This window comes from Apodemus sylvaticus, chromosome 22, assembly GCF_947179515.1.
Source record: "Apodemus sylvaticus chromosome 22, mApoSyl1.1, whole genome shotgun sequence".
Classification (NCBI taxonomy): domain Eukaryota; kingdom Metazoa; phylum Chordata; class Mammalia; order Rodentia; family Muridae; genus Apodemus; species Apodemus sylvaticus.
This window is the reverse complement of record NC_067493.1, coordinates 601,191-623,807: the sequence shown is the minus strand read 5'-3', so window position 1 is coordinate 623,807 and position 22,617 is coordinate 601,191. Positions and strand designations below refer to the sequence as shown.

The following is a 22,617-nucleotide window of genomic DNA, read 5'->3' as shown; positions in this document are numbered from 1 at the left end:
ATTTTCAGTCTTATTTGACATTTTAATTGGAATTATGATACATCACTATTGCATTTACCACAGTTTCCTTGTTTTTCCCATTTGATTTTGCTATTTCCTCTCTATTACCATTACCTGACCTTCCTGTTCTGTTGCAGTCATCGGAAAGATATCATGTTGATATAATGGAGAATTTTTTCCCTGAATTTAAAATTAATCATTTTATTTGTTTACATCTCAGGTGATCCCCCTTCCCCTGTGTCCCCTCCACAGACACCCCATCCCATCCCACTGTTCTTTTTCCCTCCACCCACTCACCCACTCCCACCTCACTGCTCTAGTCCGGCCCTACACTGGGGCATCGAGCCTCCCTAGGACAAAGGCCTCCCCTCAACTGATGTCAGATAAGGCCATCCTCTGCTACATATGCAACTGGACCCATGGGCACCTCCCTGTGCACTCTTTGGATGGTGGTTTAGTCCCTGGGAGTTCTGTGTGGCCTGGTAGAAGATATTGCTCTTCCTATGGGGTTGGAATCCCCTACAGCTCCTTCAGTCCTCCCCCTGACTCTTCTGATGTGGTCTTGCATTTGTTCAGACAGGAACAGTTCTGGGATAAAGTTTTGATATGGATGGGTGGCCCTGCCCCTCCATGGGCACCTTTGCCTATCTATTGTAAGTGGTCTCTATGGGTTTGGTCTCTTCTTTTTTGGATATTTTGGTGACATCATTTCCCTTGGAACCTGGGAACTTCTCACTTCCCTGGTTTCTGGGACTTTCTAGAGGCAACCATCTCTCCTGGGGAATTTGCCATCCTCCAGTGCTACATACTTATATTTCCTGACACCGTATTTCTCTCCTGTCTCACCCATTAGCTGATCCTGCCCTCGCTATTTGTATGTATGTATATATATATATACATATATGTCTATATATGTATATATATATATATATATATATATATATATATATATATATATACACATATATATATATAATTGCAAATATAGCTGAATATCTGAATTGAATTTATATATTTAAATTAATTATATTTAAATATTAAAACAATATATTGTTAAAATATATATACATAGTATAGGTAGATTGATATACTATACAGAATACATAGTATACATTATATATATATATATATATATACACTATAGTGAGAGAATGCTATTTGTTGTGCTCTAAAACATATATATATATATATATATATATATATATACTCAACAATTATTTATCAAGAGAAACCTCACAGAGGCAGGGAAAGGGGGATGCAATAGGAAATTTCAGGAAGGGGAAACCTGGAAAGGAGAAAACATTTGAAATGAAAATAAGGACAATAGCCAATAAAAAAAGTCATTTAAAAATGACTTAAAATACTGGGTGGTGGTGGTGGTACATGCCTTTAATCCCCACAGTTGGAAGGCAGAGGCAGGCAATTTCTGAGTTCAAGTCCAGCCTGGTCTACAGAATGAGTTCCAGGACAGCCAGGGCTTCACAGAGAAACCCTCTCTTGGGGGGAAAAAATTAAAAAATGCTGTCTCGAAAAACCAAACCAAAACCAAAACCAAAACCAAAAACAAAAACAAACCAGTTGTATAGTCTCCTACTGAGTACAGACAATGCTGTCCTCTGCTACATGTGTTCCTGGGGCCATGCACCAGCCCATGTGTGCTCTTCAGTTGACAGCTTCGTCTCTCTGAGCTCCCAGGGGTCTGCGTTACTTGATACTGTTGGTCTTCTTAAAGGATTGGCTTCCCCTACCTATCCTTCCATCCTTCCCCTAACTCTCCATTAGGATCCATGACCCGAGTCCAATGGTTGGCTGTGAGTATCTGCATCTGTCTCAGTAAGTCACTAGTGTTGCCTCTCAGAGAACCGCCATGCTCGGCTCCTGTCTGCATGTACATACATGTTTTTCCATCTCAAATGTCTGTCACCCACTGTAGTCTGTCCCATGTGGCCAAACTATGGTTTCCTCAATTAGAAAATGGGGGTATCAGGCACACCAGGCCTTATTGTTGGTTGTGACTCTGTAATGACAGTTTGAGCAGGTTGTTATACCCGTGTTTTGCTATAAGCATGTTCACACTGGCTGGTTGTACATCACAGTTGTCCCCATGATGGTTTGGAGACAGATTTCTAAACAAACCTGGTGAACATGTGAATCTCAGCATTCTCAGGTCTAACTGCCCTGCTTAGCACACTATTCATCCATGGCGTGTGTTTAAGGCCGTCCTCCATCCGCTAAATGCTACTTACTGTCACTATTCCTAAGCTTGGTAAGTCTTTCACATCACAAATTCTACTCTTATACATCTCAGTTTAATATGGCAGTGCTCCCCAGTATATGAGAGGCCTTTTAACTGCTCTACAAAATTAATTGCACGTGGATCTTACATCTAAGTGGTCAATGCTGAGGGCAGGACTTGTAGAAGATTCCAGAGAAACCAGCGCTGTCAAATTTGCAAACCTCTCCATCGCATTTCTTCAAGCAAGCCCCTGGTCCAAGTATTTTGAACAGATTCAGCCCTGATAGTGAAGTTATTCAGAGGTCACGGCCTGATCTAGCAAGGGAGGAGCACCACAAAGGACCTCACAGGTGCAAACATCTGGCTACACCTGGCGGACAATTCCCATGCAGCTCTAGGGAGGACCAACCACCACTGCTCCCACTGCTCATATGTCTGCTCCTCCTTACTATGGGCAACAACTCTGTGCTAAGGTTGTCTCAAAAATGGAGCTTACCTGAAGTTCCCTTATAGCACCTCAATGTTATTAGGATCATTTTCCATGTAACTCTCCAATTTTAACAAAATTTTCTAATTCTCTATTTAATTTAGAAATATGTTGATGTTTATCCTTTTAGAAGTATCCCTTTCCTTTTATAATCTTCAACTTTCATACTTTTTCTATGTATTTCTTCAATTTTATCAGGAATATATTCCATGAAAATCTTCCCTTTCATCTCAAAATTTTTCTATGTTCTTGGCCATTTAGTAAAGAAAAAATTGTCTAAGTTTTTTAGGATTATTTTCCAACAAATTATTTAATTTTAAAACTCTTTTCCCTATATTTCTTCAATTTTGTCAAAAATGGTTTTCATGTAATCTCTCAATTTTATCACAAAATGCTTCTATTTTATTTTTAAGTCATTTAAGTAATTTTTATGCCTACCATTTATCTGTATTATTTTTCAATTAAAACCTTCAATATTTCATGTTCTACTTCATTTTTCCACAAATATTTTCAGTGAATGTTTCTACTACCTTTTTAAAATAGTTTAGACATATTTTATATGTCTAACATTTTATCTGTATTATTATTCTAATATCTTCAATTTTTAATACATTTCCTGTATATTACTTCAGTTGTATTAGAAATGTTTTCCTTCAAAATCTTCAATTTTATCAAAATTTTTCTAGGTTCTTAGACAATGTTCTAGGTATATTTTCTATGTATACTATTTTATTATTATTATTTTCCAACAAATTCTTCAATTTTAACACTCACAAATATATCTATCTTCACTATTACTATTAATATTAGTTAAGAGAAACTTTAATTTTATCAGAAAATATTTCTATTTAATTTTTCAATTATTTAGAGATGTTTTATATACACAGTATTATCTGAATAATTTCCCATGAAAATCTTCAATATAACACTACTTTTCTATATATTTCTTTGATTTTATCAGAAATATTTTCCATGTAATCATAAATTTTATAAGAAAATATTTTGAGGTCCTTCATTTTGTAAAGATAATGTATCTTTTTACCATTATTATTTTCCAACAGATTCTTCAAATTTAACACTTCATTTTTCAAATTTTTCCTAAACTTGAATTTGCCTACACATTAAGTTTTCTTTGTCATGTTTTTATGTGTATTTATTTTCAATGCCAAATCTCAATGTGAAAGAAATTTTCTGTATATTTCTTCAATTTTGTAAGAAATATTTTCCATGAAAGCCATCAATTTGATTAGAATGTTTTACATGGTTTGTCAGTTAGTTTTGATGTATTATCTATGTTTATAATTTCATGTGTATTATTGTACAACAAATTCTTCAATTTTAACACACATATTTATGTATTTCTTCAAATTCAGTGAAAATGTCACATTGGCATCACTGTCAGTCACACAGTGACCGCTGGCGCCGCCCCAATGTCACGCCGACCCCGCCCCTCACCCCCTCTCTCTCAGGCCAGGGCGGGGGAGCCTTGTTGGAGCCCCTCTTTGCCATCTGGAAACCACTGTACCTGCCCCGTGATGTCACACAAGCCCTGGCCCCTCCCCGCATCTATCAGTCACAGCACCAGGTGGACACCAGGTGGCAGCACTGTCTGTCACCCAGAAACTGCTGTCCCTCTCCTTGAGGTCACTCTGATCCCTGGTCCCGCCCCTCGTCCATCTTTCTCAACCAGGGATATGTACCACATTAGCGTCCCTGTCCATCAAAATGCAACCTCAGGCCCTTCCCCTGACGTCACCAAACCCTGCCCCTTGTCCAGCCTCAGGAATAACGTCATTTCCTGTCTTTTATTTTATGAAGGAAAGTGGGCCTGGAGTTTTAAGGTGAGTGTGGGTCCATGGTGCGGCAGAAGCAGGAGGGAGGTGAGTGTGCACTTTTAGCGACTGCTGGGGTTGCCGAGCTTTCCAGGTACTGAATGGGGGGTGGGGGGACCACATTCGCATGCGCAATCGGATGAAGATAGTGCTCCATGCTGCGGGTGTCTGTGAGCTCTGGAGTAACTCTGTGCTATCCTCCTGTTGTCTCCACAGACGCGGTCTGTGACTGTGGAGAGGCCTGGCAAGTCCCAGGCTTTCAGCTCTGGAAAGTTTACAGTGGGGCAGAGTGCAAACTCTCTCTGTGTTCCTCTGGGCGGGGACAGTGACCAGGCAAGGCTCAGGCTTCCTGCTCTGGAGAGCTTACAGTGGGGCGGAGTGCAAACCTTCTCTGTGTTCCTCCAGTTGGGGGACAGTGGCCGGACAAGGCGCGGGCTTCCCGCTCTGGAAAGTTTGCAGCAGGGCAGAGTGTAAACCTTCTCTGTGCTCCTCCATGCAGGGGCAGTGGCCAGGCAAGGCGCGGGCTTTCCGCTCTGGAAAGTTTGCAGCAGGGCACAGTGCAAACCCTCTCTGTGCTCTTCCCATGCGGGGACAGTGGCCAGGCAAGGCTCAGGCTTCCTGCTCTGGAGAGTTTACAGTGGGGCGGAGTGCAAACCCTCTCTGTGCTCCTCCAGGCAGGGACAGTATCCAGGCAAGGAGTGGGCTTCCCGCTCTGGAAAGTTTGCAGCGGGGTGGAGTGCAAACCTTCTCTGTGCTCCTCCAGGCAGGGACAGTGGCTAGGCAAGGCGCGGGCTTCCCGCCCTGGAAAGTTTGCAGCCTGGCGGAGTGCAAAACCTCTCTGTGCTCCTCCAGACAGGGACAGTGGATGGGCAAGGCGCGGGCTTCCCGCTCTGGAAAGTTTGCAGCGGGGTGGAGTGCAAACCCACTCTGTGCTCCTCCAGGCTGGGACAGTGGCTGGGCAAGGCGCAGGCTTCCCGCCCTGGAAAGTTTGCAGCTGGGCGGAGTGCAAACACTCTCTGTGCTCCAGGAGGGGACAGTGGCCTCCTGGCACGACCCTCCTGTGGGGACAGAAGACGAGCCTGGCCGACATTGATGTCTGGGCTGTGGTCCGGCCCTTGCTTCTGCTTGTAAGCTGGTGAGACAGGTAGGGAATTCACAGGCCAATAAACTGAGTCCAGTTCCTTAACGCTACAGGCCAGGCTGTGAAATAACAAAGACCTGGTAGAGTTTACTGAGGTCTGGGCTTACTTTTTCCCAAGGAGCATAAAAGATCATGTTGGAGCTGGTTGGGGTCCAGGGCTGTGGGATGGGTGTGGCTAGGTCCCAAGCTAACTTGCTTTTGTGTTCTTTAGTTATGTTAATTATTTCTGTTGTCTTTTTTTGTATTACTTTACTTTAGACGTTTAGTGCTTGATTCGTATGCAGCAAAGGGACTTTTCCCCAATCTGTTTGGTATTTATGATGCTTATTTTACACTAACAGGCACCTTATTTAGTTTAGGATAGTTTTCATTTATGATTTTATTGGAAATGTTTTCTAGACATTTATGCTGATTGATCTTCTTCATGCTAATCCTCACCCTTTTATTCTCCTTCTGAGGTGTTCCCTGTGGCTGTGCAGCTTGAATGGATCTCTGTGACCTGCTCTGAGCTCTGCTGTTGTGTGCTGTGAGAGGACTTCAGGGAAGCTCTGAAATCCACACATGGTGAGCACAGGATCACTGCCCACAATGGGGAGGAACATGAGGACGAGCAGTGGAAGCTGGAGAGGTCGGACCACTATGGGGTTGGATCAGAACCATCAGCCAGATCTGACTTCCTGTGAGGTTTCTAGGGGGGCTACTTACTTCATAGTTCTTACTTCATTATCTCTGAATAATTTTAGTATCATGGCTGATTGTAATTTTGTCCAAAACATCTGGACCAGTTGCTTTTTTGTAGCAGCATGGGTGGTTTCTGTGAATATGCAACACCTGTGTCCAGACCTTTTTGTCTTTTATAATATACATTAAGAAGGCAGGAGTAGGCCTGGAGAGATGGCTCAGAGGTTAACAGCTCTGGCTGTTCCAACACAGGTCAGGAGTTCAATTCTTAGCAACAACATGGTGGCTCATAACCATAGGAAATGGAATCTTTTGCCCTCTTCTGCTCTGCAGGAATACTTGCAGAGAGAATATTGTATAAGTAATGAATTAATTCCTTAAAAATAAGACAATAGGTATGAATCTAATAATTCTGATATGTTTAGTGATTTGATTATTACGTGGCCAAGGGGCTTTTTCTCACTCTGTTTGGTATTGTTGATGCTTCTTGTACATTACCAGGCACCTTCTTTAGTTTAAGAAAATTTTCATTTATGATTTTATTGGAAATGTTTTCCAGACCTTTATCATCATCAACTTCTTCTTCTTCTTCTTCTTCTTCTTCTTCTTCTTCTTCTTCTTCTTCTTCTTCTTCTTCTTCTTCTTCTTCTTCTTCTTCTTCTTCTTCTGCTTCTGCTTCTGCTTCTTCTGCTTCTTCTGCTTCTTCTGCTTCTTCTGCTTCTTCTGCTTCTTCTTCTCCTCCTTCCCCTCCTTTTCCTCCGCCTCCTCTTACTCCTTCTTCTCCTTCTCCTCCTCTTTTTCCTCCTCCTTCTTCTTTTTCCAATCGTTTGTGTTTTTGCCTTCTCATAAGTTGCAGAACTCTTTGTGGGTTAATACCAGGAAAGTTTATAATACAGATTTTTGTCCACCGTATCTATTTTTTTTCTTTTTTAATTAGATATATTCTTTATTTACATTTCAAATTTTGTCTGCTGTCCTTGATTCCCCCTCTCCTGAAAATCTATTAAGCCATTTCCCTTCCCCAATCAACCATCCCCCGCTCCTCTGTTCTGGTAATCCTCTACACCGTGGCATCAAGTCTTTCCAGGGCCAAGGGCCTCTCCTCCTTTTGGTGTCTCTAACAAGACTGTCCTCTGCTGCCGATGTGTTTGGAGACATGAGTAATTCCATGTGTACTCTTTGGTTGATGATTTTGTCCCTGGGAGCTCTGGGAATACTGGGTAAATCATTGCTGTTCCTTTTGTGGCACTGCAAACCCCATCAGCTCCTTGGATCCTTTCTCTAACTCCCCATTGCAGACAAGTGATATCTCACAGTTATTAACAGGAGCTATACAAAATAGTCTGTCCGACTCTAGTGCTTTAAATCTTATTATGAATACCAAGTCTTTTGTGTCTTTTACTTGGTACCTTTATAATTCAAGTATGGTAAAAAATAAATACATAATATTTACCAAAATAAGGTGGCTTTAATTATTCTTTCTTCCCAATGATTGAAATGGAATGAAAAATAAGATGGCTGATGATACTCAGTAGTCCTGGCCCTTCTCCTTTCTAGAAAATGTGCTTTCAGACAGCTTTTTAAGATGATAAAAGGGGGACCTTGAACTCCAACTATGTAGGATCAGAGTAGAAGACATAGTAGCATATATATATATATATATATATATATATATATATATATATATATATATATATATATGTAAATCCTTCTTCATTAAGACCGTTAAATGTTAACACCAAATGATACAATAGGTTTAATAAATATATCCACATTGTATTGTCAGAACATTAATTCAGCAGTGGGGAATAAACAATTTTTATTCCCTCTTTCTAAGTTTCAATGACACCACATTTTAAAAATATCATAGTTTATCAGAGGGTAATGGTCAAATTATTGTTTATTTATTTATTTCATGTATGTGAGCATAATATCCCTGTCTTCAGACACAGAAGAAGAGGGCAGAGGATCCCATGACAGATGGTAGTGATCCACCTTGTGGTTGCTGGGAATTGAACTCAGAACCTCTTGAAGAGCAGCCAGCGCTCCTAAATGCTGAGCCTTCCCTCCAGCCCTGAAGTATATTCTAGACATCAAAAACAATTTACTCAGGAAATCTTTAGACAAATTCACATTGACCTAACTAGTTATTGCCCCTACAAATTATAGAAATACTGGCCACCCATGTCTTCTCATTACATAGAGTTTTAATAACATTTAGAAAGGCCTTCTCTGATTATATTAATTCAAGGGAGTGGAAGATATAAAAATGGTTGTTGTTTAATTTAGACAATAAGTCAGAATCCCTGTGCTGATCTTTCTATCTTAGTATATTTATTGGTTTTAGTGAAGCCTTTTGGGAAATAAATATTGTTTAAATTATTAAAGTGTTTTTGTCTATATAAATATTTACACATGTATATTTCATTTTCAAAGCACACATATAACTTTTTTACTTTGAGTGAAGACAAAGTCTAATATGAATAGCAAACTCAGGTCTAGGAAAACAAAAATCTTTACAATTAATTTAGAACCCTAAGGGATAGTGACCTTGTTTTATACTAGCATTGGGATAGGGTTCATAGAGATATCACTGTGACCAGATCTGTATGTTTACAAACATCAGGTACTTAAAAGTAGACATTACAATTTAAATACATCTATCATCAAGTTACCCATTACAAATAAAGATTCAGAGACATAATATCATTTTATATTTATTTTGCCTGTGGGGATTTATTGATTAAATATAGTTTGGTCAATTCATATTAATTTTTAAGTTTTATTTATTATGAATAAAATTAACTTAGTCAAAGTTAACCAGTTAACTTTACTTGTAATCTATTTGGTATTAAGAAAAAGATATGAAGAATAAATCATGATTCCATATGAATATTCTATACATAAGTAACAAAAGACAAATTTCATTAAGCCATGAATTTATGTTTATTTGCTTGCCTAAGATTTTTTTTTCCATAACTTTGATTGATTGTCTTGTGAAAACTTCACATAAAAATCTTTAGTAAACATAGTTTTAGTTTGGACAGAAAGTAAACCATACATATCTGCAGCAGAAGAGTACTGAAGGCCGTTTTATCTCAGAGGAAAATTAGCTACATGACAGTGAGACCCAGCATAGGGTAGCACAATTATTCTTTGCTGGCAGCAGTCTGTCTTGCCCTTGGCAACTTATCCCTTGTTTATCTGCTTGAATTTGTGAATATCAAAGTCATTACTTCCTTTGTTGGAATGCTAGTTTGCTAGTGGTATAGATAAACTTTTAGGTTCTTTAGAGAAACCATTGAATGAATAAGGTAGAAGCTATCAGAATAAGAACAGAACAAACCATTAAGATATAAAATGAATAACTTATTGGTCTGATATTTTGTACAATAGGGATCCTATTGACTCAGTGAGACCACCAAGAATAATGATGGAGACCATTTTGTGTTGTACCATTTGGTTATATTTACTAAATCTATGGTGAAGACACCTGGCCCATGCAATATTTATGATATTATTACCAAAGAGGGGCACCAAGTCTCATGATTTTGTCCATCTTGTGAAATTGAGAACAACAAAAACTGTATTGTTTTCTGTTGTATGTAAACTGGGTCCCATAATAATGTAAAGATATTTCCTTTCTGGGAATTCTAGATTCCTGGATAACTCATTTTCCACCCTCATTGGGGCAGGAAAGATTTTGATATTATGAAAAAGAGGACTAGGAAGGCAGATGAGCAAAAAGATAGGAGCTGAGTTCACACAACCAACAAATCCTCTGACCTGATCCTGAGACTTACCCTAACCCTGACATTTCTTCTTTGTGTAATAGGGATTCTATTGATTCAGTGAAACCATCAAGAATAATGATGGCTACATTAATCCTAAACCTGAGCCTAATCCTGGGCCTTATCCTAAATCTCTAATCCTATATTAACTCCTTAATTTCCTAAGCATCCCAACCCTGACAACCCTTGTCCTGATTCTTGTCATAACACTCTAATCCCCTAACCCTAACTCTAACCCTGTTTACTGTGGGGAATATTTCTTAATTATACCTTTGGGAGTAAAAGCCCTTTCTTAATCTTGATCTTTTGAGATGTTGAGATCCACCTTTGATCTAGGCTGTAGATGCTTTTTGCAACCTACAAGTGGAAAGGTCATTTTTGTTTTTTCTATTTGTACTACTTTATTTTACAAAACAAAGGTGATTTGTTTATTTATTTTATTTTAACACTCACATTGGAAGTACTTATTTCTTAAGTATTCTGGTATATAATGAAGATCAGCTGTAATATCCTGCAACATGAAATAAAAAAGATGTGATATTTCTAGCTTTCCTTCGCTGACAGACTTTATTGGGACATTCTATTAACGACCCTTTCTATATACATAGAAAGACTCACTTTCTCTATGATTTGATATAGGCTTATCTCTAAAATCTGTTCTAATCCAACTGTGTTCTTTCTTTCCTTTGCCATGGATGAAAATGTGCTGACTAGTTATAGTGCTCAAAAGAGATCCCCTTATGTTTCTTGCTTTTCTCCTGTGGTTGTTGGCTAACTATCCTCTGTTGAAGGAAGCTTCAGTTTTCCTGATCTCAGCATTTAGCCATAAACAAAACTCTTCATTTGTTTTTTGTTTCTTTCTTATTTCTTGGTTTTTTTTAGAGACAGGTTTTCTCTGTATGGCCCTTGCTTTCCTGGATGTCACTCTGTATACCAGGATGGCTTGGAACTCAGAAATTCACCTGCCTCTGCTTGTCAAGAGCTACGATTATAGGCATGTACCACCACTGCCTGGGTGAAAGTCTTGTCATTACAACCCCATCTTTAATGTTAATACCCTGGGTCAAGCATTGGGTTATCCATTACTCGGTCAGAGAGATACCACCATTGCATATTGAGTAATAGTCATTGCCAGCTATTCTTCTTGAATATGGGAAGAAGACAACTGCTTTGAGAAAAGCTCAGGCAATGTCAGAAGTCAGGTCCTGGTAACATCTTGGTTCACAGAGGGAAAGAACAGGCAGCTAACTGGCCAGAGCTGGAATGGTGTGTCCTACCAAAGGACTGGGTAGGGTAAGATTTGTCTTGGAATCTTCTTTCAATTGCTAATGGAGTGCAATCCACTCGGGAAATCTGGAAAAGGGCAGGCCTAGACCAGAAGCACACTTTAACCTGAGGAGGGGTAAGACTCCCTGGCCAATCAAGTCTGCTGGCAGAGTCAGACAAAGAGGTGAGGTCTTCCGGGAGGCTTTCTGTGGCTTCACTGTGGCTGTGCAGCTTGAACTGTTCTCCGCATCCTGCTTTGAGCTCTACTGTTGGGTGCTGTGAGGGGACCTCAGGGAAGCTCTGAAATCAAGACCTCATGAGCACAGGATATCTGCCCACAATCGGGAGGAGCACACTGCTGAGCTGTATGCACTGCGTTGGTGGGTCCTCTATGGAGTTGGATGGGAAACATCAGCAAGATGTGACTACATGTGAGGTTTCTAGATGTGCTTCTTACTTGTTAGTTCAGACAATGACCTCTTAATAACTTCAGTATCATTGCTGATTGTAATTCTGTCCAAAACATCTGGACCAGTTGCTTTGTTGTAGGTGCATGGGTGGTTTCTGGGACTATGCAGTGCCTGTGACCATATCTGTGTGTCTTTTATAATATACATTAATATGGCAGGAATAGGCCTTGACAGACAGGTCACAGGTTAAGAACTCTGGCTGTTCTTAGACAGGTCATGAGAGTTCAATTCTTAGCAATCACATGGTGGCTCACATCTATATGTAATGTGATCTGGTGCCCTCTTCTGGTCTGTAGGAATACCTGCAGGGAAAACATTGTATAAGTAATTAATTGATTCCTTAAAAGAAGGCAGTTTTGAATCTAATAGTTCTGATTTCATATATTACAACTTTTTGTTTAGTTTATTTAATATTTTTCTGCTGTAGTTTTTTTATATTTCTTTAATACATATGTGTAGTGTTTTGATTATTATGTAGCAAAGGGACTCTTTACCTATCTGTTTTGTATTTTTGATGCTTGTTGTTCACTAACACGCACCTTCTTTATTTTTTTAATTCGATATATTTTTTATTTACATTTCAAATGATTTCCCATTTTCTAGACCCCCACTTCCCCAAAGTCACATCAGCCCCCTTCCTTCTCCCTGTTTTCCCACCCAACCCTTCCCACTTCCCTGTTCTTGTTTTGCCCTATACTGCTTCACTGAGTCTTTCCAGAACAAGGGGCCACTCCTTCGTTCTTCTTGTACATCATTTGATGTGTGGATTATGTTTTGGGTATTCCAATTTTCTAGGTTAATATCCACTTATTAGTGAGTGCATACCATGATTCACCTTTTGAGTCTGGGTTACCTCACTCAGTATAATGTTCTCCATCTCCATCCATTTGCCTAAGAATTTCATGAATTAATTGTTTCTAATTGCTGAATAGTACGCCATTGTGTAGATATACCACATTTTTTGCATCCACTCTTCTGTTGAGGGATACCTGGGTTCTTTCCAGCTTTTGGCAATTATAAATAGGTCTGCTATGAACATAGTGGAACATGTATCCTTATTACATGCTTTGGGATCTTCTGGGTATATGTCCAGGAGTGGTATAGCATTATCTTCTGGAAATGAGGTGTCCAGTTTTCAGAAGAACCGCCAGACTGATTTCCAGAGTGGTTGAACAAATTTGCAACCCGACCAGCAGTGTAGGAGTGTTCTTCTTTCCTCACATCCTCGCCAACATCTGCTGTCTCCTGAATTTTTAATCTTAGCCATTCTGATTGGTGTAATGTGAAATCTCAGGGTTGTTTTGATTTGCATTTCCCTAATGACTAATGAAGTTGAGCATTTCTTAAGATGCTTCTCCGCCATCCGAACTTCTTCAGGTGAAAATTCTTTGTTTAACTCTGTACTCCATTTTTTAATAGGGTTATTTGGTTTTCTGGAGTCTAACTTCTTGAGTTCTTTATATATATTGGATATTAGCCCTCTATCTGATGTAAGGTTGGTGACGATCTTTTCCCAATTTGTTGGTTACCAATTTGTCCTCTTTTTGGTGTCCTTTCCTTACAGAAACTTTGTAAATTTATGACGTCTCATTTGTCAATTCTTGATCTTAGAGCATAAGCTATTGGTGTTCTGTTCAGGAACTTTCCCCCTGTACCGATGTCCTCAAGGGTCTTCCCCAGTTTCAATCACAATAGATGGAGAAAGCAAGACATTCTATGACAAAACCAAATTTACACCTTCTTTAGTTTGGGAAAGTTTTCCTTTATGGTTTCCTTTGAAATATTTTATGCGGATTGATCATCTTGTTCTTCTTCTTCTTCCTCCTCTTCCTCTTCCTCCTTTTCCTCCTCGTCCTCTTCCTCTTCCTCCTCCTCTTCGTCCTTCTCCTACTCCTCTTCTTCTTCTATCTACTTGTCTAACATGTCCTAAGAAGTGACTTATTTTCCTGGATGATATTCCTTATCTTTCTATGCTGGTGTCTAGGCATCAGTGTTTGTGGTGAGTATAGTTCTAAGTACAGGTTTCTCAGTTTGTCTTGTTTGGCTTAGTGTTTTTTCCTGGGTTATTGTTTGCTATCTAGATTTTCAGAGAGTGTTGACTGAGTGATGCCCATTTGCTGACCTGTTTGGTATTTATATTCAAGACAGAATGCTAGCTAATTTTGAAAGCTAAGAGAGGAGATGGGCAGTAAGAGATAATCTTAGCAAACCACAATGAGAAATAATAAGGAATGAGGTGAATCAGCCAACATTTCAACATTTCAGAGCTACAGTTATTTGAAGGATACTCTGTTGAGGGTGTGCTCTCATCAGAATGGCTGGTTGCTATGTCTGTGTGATATAGTGTTCAAGATTGTTGTGGGAAGGCTCTTCCACTGAGGGTGACAATATTCATAAGCAAATGGGCCTGGGCTGGATGAGAGAGCTACCTGAGCATGGGACACTGACCAAGCAGTAGAGCAAGCCAGGAGACAATGTTGCCCATGCTTTTACCTTCAGTTTGTAGCTTCAGTTTCTACTCTAAGTTCCCATAGTGATGAACTGTGACATGTCTGAAGAATCATTCACAGCAAATGATTATTACTTGAGATGTTTTTGCTCAGAGGATTCCATCTCAGCAGCAGAGTAACAACTTAGAGCAACAACCAGATAAAAAGAAAATGCACAAAAGAATTATCAACACGGGATTTTGCTACTACACAGAATCTGTGTTCTCTTTTGAAGGAATGTTTAGATTATCAGAAATTGAGATGGCAAAATTTCTAGAAAGCTGTTCATGGATCTTAAACAGTTGTTCTCATAGGACTTAGGAGAATGGAGTGTTGACAGAACACAGACAGAGGAAATTGAAATCATTGCATTTCAGAGGAAAATAGACAGTGTAAATTTTAGTGAGAGGCCGATTCTGTGAAATTTTGGCAAAAAAAAAAAAAAAAAAAAAAACTCGTCTCCTTTGCTTACACCCCGAATTATTGAGTGGAGTAAAATTTAAAAATACTGATCTTCCTTCTATATTTTTGTTCTATTTATATGTATTGTTCATTTTCCCCACTTATTTATCACTTATTTATTTAATTTAAATTCCACGTTCTCCCATGTTTCCTTTCCACCTTACAGAGCCCTTCATTCGTAACTCCTACTATCTGTCCAAGGAGCTTGGAAACCACTGGAGTATCCATCAAACATGGCACTTCAAGTCTCTGCATGTTTAGGCATATGTCTCTTACTGAGATAAAGATAGGAAGTCAAGGTAGGGGAACAGTTTTGACAGACAGTCCACAGCATAAAAAATATCTCCCACTCCATTTGTTGGGGGAAGCACATGAAGACTAAGTAGCTCACATAGTACATATATGGTAGGGGACTCAGACCATCCTGAACAGTCTCTTTAGATGGTGACTCAGTCTCTGAGAGTCTTGTAGTCTCCATGTTAGTTGAGACTGTGGGTCTTCTTATGAACTTCCTGTTCCTTCAGATCCCTCAGTCCTTTCCCCAATGCTTCAAAAAACTCCGTGAACTCTGTCCTATGTTAGAATGTGGGTGTCTGCATCTGCTTCAGTTACATGCTGGATGGAGACTATCAGAGGACATATGCTAAGCTACTCTCTGGAAGTATAACAAAGTATATCCTCAGTAATATCAGGGATTGGTGCTTGCCCACGGGATGTGTCACCAGTGGGTCTGATATAATTTGGCCATTCCCTCATTCTCTGTTCCATCTTTTTGCCTGCATTTCTTTTAGACAGTATAAATTTTGGGTGGAAATGTTGTTGGTTCTGTTTGTGTCCTTAACTCTCCACATGGGGGACTGTGTGGCTGCAGGATTTGGCCTCCTCAGGTTCCATATCTCACTGCTATGCATCTCAGCTAAGATCACAACTATAGACTCCTGGTTTCCCTCCCATTCCTGGTCTGTAGCACATCCTAAAGGTGCCTGCAACTATCTCCCTGACAGCTGCAGAATTCAATTCATTTTCCTCACCCTCTGACCCTTTCTTTTCTCTCACCACACCTGCTCCTTACCTCTCTTCCCCTTTCTTAACTACTTGCCCTTCCAGTTGTCTGTCATTCATCTACCTTTTATGACTGGTTTATTTTCACTTCTGAGTGAGATTCAGCCATGGTCATTTTAGCCTTCCTTGTTCTTTTTAAAGATGTATTTATTTATTATATATAAGCACATGTAGGTGTCTACAGACACAGCAGAAGAGGGTTTCAAATTTACTTATGGGAGGTGGTGAGCCACCATGTTCTTGCTGGGATTTGAACTCAGGACCTTCATGAGAGCAGTTAGTGCTCTTACCAGCTGAGCTATCTATACAACTCCTTTGCCTTCCTTCTTGTTTAGTTTCTTCATGGCCAAGAAATGTAGTGTGGATATCCTCTACCTTATGGTTATTATCCATTTGTAAGTGAGTACATACATCTATGTCCTTTGGGTAATGGGATACCTAACACTGGATGATAGTATCTAGACGTCTCCATTTGCTTGGAAAATTCCTAATGTCCTTGTTTTTATAGACTAAATATTATTCCATTTTGTAAGGGATCCACCGATTCTGTATACAAATTTTGGTTGAGGGACATCTTGATACTTTTCGGTTTCTAGCTGTTATAAATAAAACAGATATGAACTTAGTGAAGCACATGCTCTAGTGGGTAGATGCCCTAAGTGTACACTAAGTATAACACTTCCTCCTGATGGATCATAAATTAACGGAAGGAGTAGGTAAAGTGTTTCCTAGTTCCAAAAAGGAACTATGAATAAAACCTGCTGCAACTATGATCCAAGTGAGGCAGAGTCCATCAACTAGGAAGCCAAACTTAGGAGGATCATTAATACAGTGCTGCTTCTGAAAATTGATAGATTAATAATTAAAGGTCATGGTTTCTTCCTCTATGGTTTCAGTTTGGCTTGAGTCAGTCTTTTGGCAGAGTCAGAGCCCCAGGGAAGCCTCTGTGAGAGTTCATTGCAGTGAAGTTATGAGAATGATGCTTGAGTAGCATTTTGTGACCACAACTTGGTTAGATGCCTGAGGCATTGAGAAATCTCCTATGGAGAGATGCATACAGGGAGAGGAAGTACCCGGATTGAGAAATGTATGAGAAGTTACAGGAATAGGGCCATCTAAGCCTTTAGAAAGTGAGGTCCAATGTGTCTCAGACAAAGCAATAGGATTTGATGTTTACCCCACTCTGTTTCTTGCCTGGACTAATATTCTCTCTACCTATGTGCACATCCCTATATTGGAATGGGAAGGAGTATTCTGTGCCATTGTAAGTTAGAAAGATATAACTTGCAGTCTGATACTACAAGATGTGACTTTCAAGATTTGGCCTTGAGTGTCAAAAGAGACTTTAGACATCTGAACAGTGGAGGAGCTCCTACAAACTATTGGGATCACTGTAGACTGAATGCATTTTCATAACAGGATTAGCATGAGACTTTCGTGTCAAGGTTCAGGATGCAGTTGATTGAATCAAAACTTTCTAGATAAGATGATGTTTTGGGCCACTTGTCTGTCCTGTCGGATTCTCTTTGAGGTGCTTGTGAAAGATCATGTAGGAGGAGCCTTTCCAGAAAGCATTTGGAGAAGAGGATAGTGTTTATAGACTGAAACTTTTTATTTTTCTCTTTTATTTTTGTTACTCCAATAATTTATAAATTCATTATCACCCTGAACACTGTCACTATTATAGGTCCCTTTCTATAACAGAGTCTCCTTTGTTTCTTTTTGAGAAGTTTTTTGGCCCCAAGGTATCCCCCCAATATGGTGCATCTAGTCTCTTATGAGTTAAATGCATCCTCCCCCACTGAGTCCAGATGTGGCAGCCCAGTTAGGACAACAGAGTCCAAAGGTAGTCCCCTGGCAGCTATAGGGAAAGCTGCTTCAGTTGTTGAATGACCTTCATCAAGAGGGAGCTGAGTATTTGCTTCTAATGTGCCAGGGGCCTTAGTCCAGCCTGTGTATTGTATCTGGTTTGTGGCTCAGTCTCTGAGTGTCCACAAGGGTCCTTGTTAGTTGAGTCTGTTGTTCTTCCTATGGAGTATCTATCCTCTTCAGGGATTTTAATCTTCCCACCAACTCTTCCATAAGAGTCCCCAAGGTCCATGCAAGGTTTGACTCTGGATCTCTGCAGCTTTTTCAGTCAGACTTTGTGGAGCCTCTCCATGGACTCAAGACTTCCTTGTGGGAGCATAACACAGTACTATTAGTAATGTCATGGATTGGAGATTGTCCATCATGTTGGGAAACTTTCATTGGCTGTGTCCTCAGTCGCTACTCCATATTTACTCCTGCCTTTCTTTTAGAGGGGAAACATCTTATTCTTGGTGTCTACTGTGTTGTGGTTGAAACTGACCTTTCAGCTTTCTTCTCATGCTCCCATACATTCACTACAATCTCTTTCCTTAAATCATATAAAATACAATAGATACATTTGCTAGTCAATAATAATCCTTTGTACAAGTCTCGTGGTTTTATATTTTTCAATTTATTTTATTTTTGCTTTTCTTTTCCAAACCAGATTTCTCTGTGAAGCTTTCTCGGTCCTTAAAGTAGGTAGAGAAACCACAAAAGACACGTGTCTTGTATTTGTAATATAAGCATATTTTTGTGCTGTTTTTCATCCATATCTTTAATACTGAAATTTGGCCAAATATACAGACTATATTCTATTTCTCAGGATGGCATATGTTTATGACATCAATATTATTTGAGGTTTCAGGAACATTGGGTTTCATATGTATGACATTCAGTCTCGGTCTTGTGTTTGTTCTGAAATGTTTGAATGAATAGAAATATTTTGCCTGTGTGCATGAATATGAATATCATGTGTGCTTCATCTTTACTGTTGTCAGAAGATGGCCTCAGAACTCCTGATCTTGAAGTTATGACTTGTTGTTGGTCCAAGTCTTTGCGAGAAATTATCCACCATTATATGGAAGACCATCAAGAGCTTTTCAATGCTGAGCTCTCTCTCTCTTGCCCTAAATTGCTTATTTATGATCAACATTCATATTACTATTATTTTCGACTGTCCATTTGTAGCTATTAAAGCATGCATTCCCTTTTAGTAAAATTTTATTAATGCTGCAGTTTTTACTGTTTGACTTCATGTTTCTACAAGATGAATAAAGAACTGCAATGCATGTATAATTCCTTGTAGGAACATTAGTAAAGACCAGTGAGTTCTCTATCAATTTTGTTTGCTTGGTTGATTTCCTCAGGGGATTGAGGGTTTTAATCCCTTCTGCTCTCCTGGACCGCATTACATAGACCATGCTGGTTTCCGGCTCAACGACATACACCTGCTGGTACCCCTGTGATTAAAGACATGAGGAAATACACCCAGCTTGCCGAGCATTTTTATAGTGAGTAATTGTTTGTACAACTTTTTGGATATGGGCTCAGTTCTGTAGATCTGTTTCTCCTGCATCTCCCTCTTAATTGGCATTTCTCTTGCAAGGCAAGAGAAGTTCAAAGTGCAAAGTGTTCAGAAGCAACATTGGTGAATCTTTCAATTCAAGTTCCTTCTAAAATGACATGGTAATTAGATTATAACTTCTGAATCAGAAATTGAGTGAAGAAAGTACCAGAAATGTATGAGTATAGAGTAAATGAAGTATACATTTACTTTACATTGATTTCAGTATCATGCTTTGCGTTGTACACTGCTTTAGGGAGCAGTGACTTTTGATGATGTGCAAGTGAACTTCACTGAGGAAGAGTGGGAATCGTTGGATCCATCCCAGAAGAATCTCTACAAAAATGTGATGTTGGTGACCTTCCTGAACCTCAAAGCTCTAGGTAAGACTGAATTTTTTCAAGTAAGGAAAAAATATTTCTTGGTTATTGAAGCTCTTCTGTTATTTTAATTGAGAACAATGAGGAATGAGCTAAATAAATCAGATTCACTGAATTTCCACTGTAGCTTTCATAGCGCTGTGAAAATTCACAATACCTGAAATTTTGCCTGTTTTCCAATAGTATATAATTAATTTTCTGGTACTGTGTTTTAGGCTCTAATTGGAAAGACCATGATATTGAAGAACATTTTGAAAATTCTAGAAGATTTAAAAGGTAATTTTCTTGTGCCATCTGATACAAATATATCTCTCAGGAAGTTTTAATATGTTCTTAAAACTCTAAAGAAAAGCAAGAGGGTAAAATATCTGTCCTTTAAGTGTAGCTATGATTAAAATTTTCTAACAAAACCATGGACCCAAAAATCAGTTATCAGAGTTGTGTATCCATTTGCTGTGTAGCTCCATTAGAACTATGCTGTGGAACTGCTAATTTGTACAGTCTCAAATTACTTAGATATCATATTGACATTGAATAGTAATAAATATATATCAAAAACCTTCTAATAAGCAAAAAGTCCATGATAAAGTTGGTGATGGTAATATTCTTGTAGGGGCATTTTTAAATTTCTTGAGAGGGCAGTTTATGAGACTCAACAATGTTGTTTTGGATAAATATTAATCTATATACTACATGTTATAAGAAATAAAAATTCAAACAGTGAATGCAGTTGTGGAAATCTTTCTTTTGTTATTTTTTATTATGTATATTATGTGTCACAATGTATAAAAGCCAAGTGAACATAGGAATATTTAAAAAAGCAACATACATCTTTCTATTTCAAAACAATAAAAAGATATGTCATATTCCACCTTTGATAGACTTTCTGTATATCATAGAAGATTGCAATTAATTTGTTTTGTCATTTTCCTGGGAATAACCCAAACTCTTACTATAGAACACCTTTATGGGTACTAGGAATTCAGAAATTATAGGCTTCATATATCTGTCCTCCTCAGTCATCACAATTCTAGTACTACCTTTTGTAAAGTACAAGAATACTCCTATTGTGAAGGCCAATAATCTCCTTCTCAGCTAGATCCTGCTCATCTGTCTAGTGTTCTGTTTTCTCTGCTCATTGCTTTACATTGGACATCCCAACCAGGTCACCTGCATCCCGCAGCAGAGCATATTTGGAGTATTTTTCACAATGGCTGCTTCTACAGTGTTGGCCAGATGCTTCCCTCCCCCTCCCCCCACCCCTGGCTCCTTTGCAGACCTTCTCCTTGTTCACACAGCACTTTCTCTTGGGTTATCCTTTTTTCCTCTGGCGAATTTCCCCCCAAAAGAAATCTCAGAAGTCTGCTTCCTGTTGCTTTGTTAAGGTTTCCATTTTCTATGACTATTTCTATGGGCGGGGGGGGGGGGGGGGGGGGAGGAGCAGATTTTATAGGAAGTTAGAAACAGCAAGAAAGCACTCAGCATGATGCATGCCCTACATTAATGGCCCTTGCTCTTAGCCACACCCTTTGGTTTGGTCAAGTAGAACTAGGAGAGAACACATACCTCAATGGCAGTGAGCTGAACCACAGGTCTGATCCCCTGAGGGACCATGTACAAGTTTGGTGCTCTCTGAGAGGGGAGGATGGGAAGGTTGGAGCCATCCTGTGAACTAAACGCAGGCTGTCAGCACTTCCCGTTCATCAAGGCAAAGAGTGCCCGGAATGACTGAGACGCTCTAAGCAGCTCCTCAAGGAATCCATGAGCAAGAACAATGTGATACCTTGTTCCTCAGAATCAGCTCTGCCGTGACCAGGATGTTTCCACAGGCCTTGTCTCCATTCATAATGGGATGCCAGAGAAGCTTCGGTGTGATGTCAGTTTCACCAGTGGAGAGCAAATGCTTCGACCTAAAAATTCATCTTTGCCCTAGAGAGGGAGACCACACTCACATTCCTGATCACACAGCTCTGCACACTACTATCATGTCCCCAAGTCACTTTAAACTTCCAGATTACCTACCACTTGGTCGTTATCAAAAAGTTCTATGATAACTTTGGGTGGGTTCTGAAGAACTGTTTGGGGCTCCCCAAAGATTTCAACCTCATCAAATATAATGGTCTGGTCCCAGGTGGGATGTAGGGTGGAGTGGATGATCTCAGTGGTTTTGCTTCGATGGAGGAAGGAGACATGAGCGTATGGATCTAGGGACAGAAAAAAAATATTAACAGTAGAGTCTCAGAGAAGTCAGATTCCTACAACAGCTCGTTTCAACCAGAGTTTTCTTCTGGACATAGTGGTCCTGTGCTCTCACCACCCCTTGAAGACAAGGAGTTCAGAAAGCAGGACACCACAGAGGACGGCATCCTGGTGAGAAACGCCTAACAGGAGGCCCTGACATGTGCAAAGGATTGCCTCTCTGGAGCGCACTTCTCCTCAACAAGGTTCATCCACAAACTTTCACAAACATCATCTAGAATGCAATTTTTGCAACCAGGCAACACATCTGATGTGCTGTGCTCCCATGAAATTGGAAGAAAATGATTCAATCTTCCTAAGCTTTGGTTCCTCCCTCTTTGCCGTGAAAGTAATATCTGTTTTCCTATTGGGTAGAAAATGGGATGACGGGAAGATGGGGAGCTGCCTAGAACAGGGACTGTTGTCAGTGTCACCAATAAACACCAGTTATTTTTATGTTTTTGTTTCTGTTTTGATAAAGTTTGTTCTATGCTTTTGCTTCTACTGTTATCTATAGAGAATGTTTATTTTTGAGTGCCAGGTTTCAACAATATAGTGGTAAGTAAATCAGAAAGGCTTAGTTGCTCTGAGGATGTACAGCTTGTAACATGAAAACAGTAGTTTTTCATTTTTTATTTTTTTCCCAACTGATAAATCGTGTATCCAA

The 22,617-nt window shown here is 39.5% G+C and overlaps 3 protein-coding genes across 7 annotated transcripts in view; all 3 read left to right on the top strand.

The window, feature by feature from the left end:
* The window catches only part of LOC127673358 (zinc finger protein 120-like), a 33,184-nt gene extending 10,778 nt beyond the window's left edge, over positions 1–22,406 (top strand). The window contains exons 1-4 of one of the 4 annotated variants that reach the window (XM_052169067.1): positions 5,708–6,260; positions 19,589–19,715; positions 19,928–19,988; positions 22,010–22,406. In XM_052169067.1, coding sequence (XP_052025027.1) covers positions 6,258–6,260; positions 19,589–19,715; positions 19,928–19,988; positions 22,010–22,097 — 279 coding nt within the window. In that variant the 5' untranslated portion in view covers positions 5,708–6,257 and the 3' untranslated portion in view covers positions 22,098–22,406. The other 3 variants (XM_052169068.1, XM_052169065.1, XM_052169066.1) reach the window with 3 other exon arrangements.
* LOC127673361 (zinc finger protein 878-like) overlaps positions 4,472–22,617 on the top strand; it is a 176,940-nt gene continuing 158,794 nt past the window's right edge. The window contains exon 1 of one of the 2 annotated variants that reach the window (XM_052169069.1): positions 4,472–4,564. The gene's annotated coding sequence lies outside the window, so the exon portion shown is untranslated. Of the gene's footprint in view, positions 4,565–5,707; positions 6,155–22,617 lie in introns of those variants that run through there. The other variant, XM_052169071.1, reaches the window with a different exon arrangement.
* Positions 22,237–22,617, top strand: part of LOC127673184 (uncharacterized) — a 7,190-nt gene continuing 6,809 nt past the window's right edge. The window contains exon 1 of the mRNA XM_052168794.1: positions 22,237–22,299. Coding sequence (XP_052024754.1) covers positions 22,237–22,299 — 63 coding nt within the window. The remainder of the gene's footprint in view (positions 22,300–22,617) is intronic.